The sequence below is a fragment of the Alexandromys fortis genome, unplaced genomic scaffold (genome assembly GCF_014885135.2).
Source record: "Alexandromys fortis isolate MF-2015 unplaced genomic scaffold, M_Fortis_MF-2015_v1.1 scaffold_92, whole genome shotgun sequence".
NCBI classification, from domain to species: domain Eukaryota; kingdom Metazoa; phylum Chordata; class Mammalia; order Rodentia; family Cricetidae; genus Alexandromys; species Alexandromys fortis.
The window spans coordinates 1,639,169-1,645,168 of record NW_026067972.1 but is presented as its reverse complement, the minus strand read 5'-3'; the positions used below and the strand labels follow the sequence as shown (position 1 = coordinate 1,645,168).

The 6,000-nt window shown below is 38.3% G+C and overlaps 1 protein-coding gene across 5 annotated transcripts in view; it reads right to left on the bottom strand.

Moving 5' to 3' along the window:
• Tex10 (testis expressed 10) overlaps positions 1–6,000 on the bottom strand; it is a 32,733-nt gene that overhangs the window by 5,218 nt on the left and 21,515 nt on the right. For 2 of the 5 annotated variants that reach the window (XM_050155918.1, XM_050155920.1), the window contains 2 exons: positions 2,807–2,887; positions 1,071–1,252 (listed from right to left, as the gene is read on the bottom strand). In XM_050155918.1, coding sequence (XP_050011875.1) covers positions 1,071–1,252; positions 2,807–2,887 — 263 coding nt within the window. Of the gene's footprint in view, positions 1–1,070; positions 1,253–2,806; positions 2,888–6,000 lie in introns of those variants that run through there. The other 3 variants (XM_050155919.1, XM_050155921.1, XM_050155923.1) reach the window with 3 other exon arrangements.

The following is a 6,000-nucleotide window of genomic DNA, read 5'->3' as shown; positions in this document are numbered from 1 at the left end:
GTGGCTTTGGAGCCTGCGTCTGCCTTGGAGAGGAGAATCATGGCGACTGCCTGACTCTGCTTTCTTTCTCCCAGCATTCTGTTCTGTTTACTCCGCCTATCTAATTTTCTGTCCTATCAAAGGCCAAGTTTCTTTATTAAATTAACCAATGAAAGCAACAGATAGATACAAGACACACCTCCACCACATGGATAGCTCGGTTTGTACTTCATTGTTTTAAGCCATGTACTTTATATGCATTTTCAGAACATTTAAAAGCTCAAAGAAAAGAGGGCACAGAGCATGATGGTGCATCCCTATAGTGCTAGGACCATGGAACTTGCTCAAGATTCTGAGCTTGGGGCCAGTAAGATGGTCTCAAATTAAAAACAAAAACAACCATAGCAAACTATAAAGTTCAAAGAAAGACTAGAAAATATATATATCAAAATATTAACAGCAAGTAAAAGAATATAATTTTGATTTTTTCCTATTTGCTTACCTATAAATTTCTTTATTGGATTCAACAGGTATACCAATAAAATTAAAACATAAAATCACTTTTAAATCTATAGTAGAATCTTCCAAACTAACTGTAAGTTCTAGTTTAAATATCAAATAGGAGTAAAAAATACTAAACAAACCATTAGCATTTTAGAACACTTCTTAAATCCAAGAATTGAAAATTCTATCTACTCTTGGCTAACTCTAATGAAGCCAAAAAAAAAAAAAAAACAAAAAAAAACAAACCACAAATGTTTGTACTAACAGTTCACTGTCTTCAGAGTAGAATTTTTTTTTTCCCCTTTGGCAGATGTTTAATACTGTTTATAAAAGAAAGCTACTGGGAAACTTTGTAATATCATCTGACTTTTCAAATTCGTAGCTTAATGTAAAATTAAAAGACCCAAGAATACTTGGTACGACACTAAAAAAAAAATCATGAAAGAACAAAGAAAAAAGCTGCCAAACCTTATACAAGCCCACGGAAATGAATTTAATTAGTTCTAAAATCTAATTCTCCTTCACTCTTTTTAGGAAGAAGAGAAACAGAAGGAAAAGATTAAAATTGAAAGTCAAATCAACCTTACCTCTTCTTCAGATGTTCTGCTTCCCCCTTCTCTAGAGTAAGCAGAAAATAAAGAAGGCTGTAGCAACAAGAAGCCAGGAATGGCAGGAGAGAGTCACTAACTACACACGTATGATCCAGGAGCTTACACATTGCTCCAAAAATACAACCAGCTGTACTGTCAGGAATTACAGTCAACCCAACCTGAGTGGAAAAAAGAAAGATTAATTACCCCTTCACGAAAGCCCCTTCCCCAAAATACAATAAAGCCTGTTTACTGGGCTGGAGGGGTTGACGGTGCTACTTCAGATCTGCATGCATATAACCCAACTACTTGCAGAACTTGAAGCCCCAATTTTTCTCTGAGAATTTAATTCCCAAATAAGATGACTTTCCACGAAGAAATAACTTTCATGTGTATGGTGCTGAGAAGTGAAACCAGGGCTCAGGAATTCACACACACAAGCAGACATTCTACCAGAGTCAGCCTGAGAAATATCACTGATATAATCCATGCACTGCCTCCCTTACAATTTGTGGGAAACACCTACAAATTTCAAACATTACAACTCCCATCACTATTCAGAAATAACATTAAAGGAATGCTTCATACATTACATCCAAAGAAAATCTCGATAATAACAATCACACAGTTATTTTTTAAGACAAGAAAGACTGTTCACTGGTTCCCATCTTCTACTCAATGTAGTTAGTGCAAAATCCTTTTTAGATTTAGTCTTCTTCAGAATTTTATTTAGCCATTTAGGTACAAATAAGGAAAATGCATCTCTATAGGAATCAGTAAGAGATAATACTAATATTATTAATATTAATATTCAACTGCTCACTGGGAAAAACCTGGAGGCCAGATATGGTTCATTACGGCATTCTCATTCATCTAGACCTCAGAGGCACATTCTCAGTAAGGCTGAATAACAAGCTGTGGGCTGTACAGAGGTCAACATTAGGAACCTCCTCCAAAGGGCAATCTGAAAATGAAAACCAAGACTGGCTTGGGATGTTTACCCTTTCCCACAACAAATGTGGCCTTAGGAAAGCAAAAAAACCTCTGGGACTGAGAGAAAGGAAAAAGAAAAAAAAAGGGGGGGGGGGATGTGATCCTGGACAGTAAGCAAACAAGAGCTGGGAATCTGACCGCGTGAAAGAAGGGCACTCGGAGCTAATATAGTACCTCTTCCGATTCAAGGAACATCATTCTAAAGAAGCAAAAAGGCTATGGACGTGACTATAAGATTAACCAAAGAAGCGAATCCTCTGAAAAACACATTTTAAGAGGCCTTCCTTCTTCCTTGTAAGTAAAACATCTTCTAAAAATCCCAAAGTCAAAATGTAAATGTTAGAGAAAGTTCAAAGCCCCAGTGAAGGCACGATACTGTAACTCTAATGCCAATGTTGAGAGGACACTTCAGTCTCAAACTGAGCCCACTGCTTCCAATGACTGAGTCTTGTGATGTCCCTACTCTGACAAGCCACCTATCTATTGGATCCCAAACACACTCACTGACAGTAGTCAGAAGTGAATGGGAGCTTAACTTCAAGGTCCCTCATTTCACAAATACAGAAACAAGGTCTTAGGAAAACAATGCATCCCACCCTTCACCCACTCACCAATATCACGTTCAGAAATGTATTCCATTAGCAATAGCCAGCAAAAGTTCTTACCACATCATGCCATTGAGAGGCCAGGTAAACGGTGTTTTACTTAAAACACACACACACAAAACTAAGGATATTTACCAAATGCTTACTGATGGCACTTTGCATGATGTCAAAGCTCTGGCTTCGGGCAGGAATAACCAATAAACTGTGGCAAACCGCCTGTGAAAAAAGGCAAAAAATAGTAACTGCATTATGACAAATAAGAATTTAAAACAAAAGGTTCAACTCAACTTTTAAAACCAACTTTACATATTACTAGCAAACAGGTAACAAAAACTTGACTTTGAAGATACAAACGTCAAGGATCAAACAATGAGACCTCACAGGTTGGTGCACTTTCCAAGCCTAACATCTACTAGCTACAGAAACTTCCACACCTTTCAAATAGCTCAGCAAACGGATACTGTTAACATCTACTAATTGCTACAACAGAAAGGTACAAAGGAACAAAGGACATGGTCTAAGGGTTGACAAAAACCTTCTATACGCCACAGAAAAATACTTACAATCCAGAAAATACCAATACAGACTGAATATTCTTTCTCCAAAATGCTAGCAGCAGTGTTTTTAACATTAGGAATTTTCTGAACTTTAGACTGCCATAAACTTTACCAGTTACACATCCATAATCCCAAAGTTTGAAATCTTCAGTACTCTAAAACCCCAAACTTGCTGAGAATGTCTTGTTGGGATTTATTTATAAATTTCAGAGCATTTTGAATTTCTATTTGTGAATTAGGGATAGTGATGGCATCGTAATCACTTCAATCCTAACAATGGCCTGCCATTCCACAAAGGTAAAAGGAAGAGAAATCTAACAGAAAATTAAATCCCTAATGTTCTAAGTTCTAAAGAAAAGAGGAAATCAAGTCCTTCATAAACACTGGTCTCTAGACAAACTGCAGAATCTGACGGGGTATGTTACCAGCTGTGAAATATGCATAAAACTACACGGGGGGCGGGACGCAGGACACGGGACACACAATTGGTAGTAGGAGAAGGATTCTCTCTCTAGGATGGGGTGAGAACTAGGAGAGAAGATATCCTTCTGGGTTTTGGTTTATAAGTGGTTTTGTTTCTTTATGCAGACACTGGAGCCTAGAACCTCACTGGTATTTATAAACTTTTGAAATTAGAAAAAAAAATCAAAATCAATAGTTCCCTATAAAACTTCTTACATGCTGATATTGTCCAAAGGTTTTTTAATGACAGGAAAAGCCCTCATATTTTCAGTGCCATCTCCCTACTTCTACTTTAGGAGGGTGGTATCTTGCTATTAACAAAAGGTTAACTCTCATTCTGAAAAACATTCTACAATAACCAAGAACTTCACTTCATCTCTTCCAAACAATTTTTGTAAAGCCACTAAAAGTAGGGCCTCTCTGTGTAAGGTCTGGCAGAAAAGATGATGTAAGCCGAGTCAGGTCAGCTGTGAATATGGACAGACTGCCTGCTCCCAAAGGCAGAGTCCAAACAAGGTTTGGCAGACAAAAGAAATAATCAAGTAAATATGTGAATTATATATAAATGAGCCAAGTTTCTCTCTTGTAAAGGCAGGAGAAAGAGGGAACAATACGAGCACTAGCACTAACTCTGTGGCGCTGCACTTGAGTCTGCCTGCTTACAACAGAAATTCAACAGTATGAGACACCACCCATTGCTTCTGTTCTCCACTGATTTCTACATGGAGGCATACGTGTAACCAAAAAACCCAGACACATACAAAATAATGTTTAAAAAGATTATCTGAAATGTAGAAAAAGAGAAATAGACACACAACAGACAGAAAAACAGGTACATAGTTACCTTTTTTAATGACTATGCCAAAGGAATTTTACTACAGAGTAATACTGGAGTGGGAAGTCCAGTGATTAAGAGAACTGGCCACACTTCCAGAGAACTAGGGTTCAAGCCACAGCACCCACATAGTAGCTTACAGCTACCTGTAACTCGAGTTCCAGAGGATCTGATACCTTCTTCTGGACTCCATGAACACCACACATACACGTGGTATTATGTATACACATACAAGCACACATACATAAAATAGTTTTTAGAAAAATATTGTATGGCAATAAAAAAACTATTCAACAATAGCAAATTAGTAAAAAGTTCAACAACATGTAAAACTAAACAATAGTTGAGAGATATACTTAGTTATTGTGAAACTATAAACAGCCAGGCAGTGGTGGTTTACACCTTTAATCCCAACACAGCAGCAGGCAGATTTCCATGCGTTCAAGGCCAGCCTGATCTATAAATTGAGTTACACAGAGAAACCCTGTCACCAAAAAAATAAAACAAAAACTTAACAAGAATATGGTAAACTTATGATATTCTGCTACCATAAAAAGAAAAGATACATAAATGTAACAAAATCCTGAAACTGTTACACTTAAGTATGTTGTATCATCATCTTCAGTGTTTATTCATGAAAAAAATAAATACATTCTTTGGAGGCTGGGTCCAATGAGGCTCACTGATCAGAGAAGCAGAGCAGCCAGCCAATAGAGTTCTACCAAGGTTCAGACCAAAGGGGCAATCCTGTCCTCAATATCCAGACTCTGTCTCCACTATCGAGGTCCAGCCCTGATATAAATAAATTATCTCACAGACCAGAGGGGAAGTGCGGGAATAAAGACACAACTCACATGGCTTTATCAGGAGGGAGTTTTCAGGGATCCCTCATGAAGTCCTGAGTTCACATCCTAACAATCACCCGCATTTATTCTCCAAACAGCTTTTATACCAAAACATAAATGTAAGGGGAAATTCATTAGCATTCTGTTCCCTAGGCAGCCAGGAAAATGACTGTGGTCAAGTCCATACCTCTCTATACCCCGATCATGTCTTCCTATCTATGCCTGCTCTGTCATGTAAACTGAACTAACACCTCTTTCCCAGGTGATCTCCCAAATTACAAAGAAGGAGCAGAGCAACATTAGCATATCCTGACCCTTTGTCTAGGATGGTGTCAGTTTGTCTCAAAAGGCTAAGTGACCACCTCCTGTGTAGCAGGTGCAAAGTGTGGCTTGAAATTCTGGCCACCATACAATGTAGAAATACGGGCCTCTATAATACGGCCCTACACTCCACCAAACCCCAGAGACTGCAATGAGCTCTGTCTCCTTCCACCTAATATCACACTCTCCACCCACCCACATCTCTCCTGTCTCCACCTCCCCCTAGTGCTGGCATTAAAGGCGTGAGATCCCAAGAGCTGTCATCACCTTTGTGTGAGTTGTCTTTCTTTTAGACAGATTCAATATTGT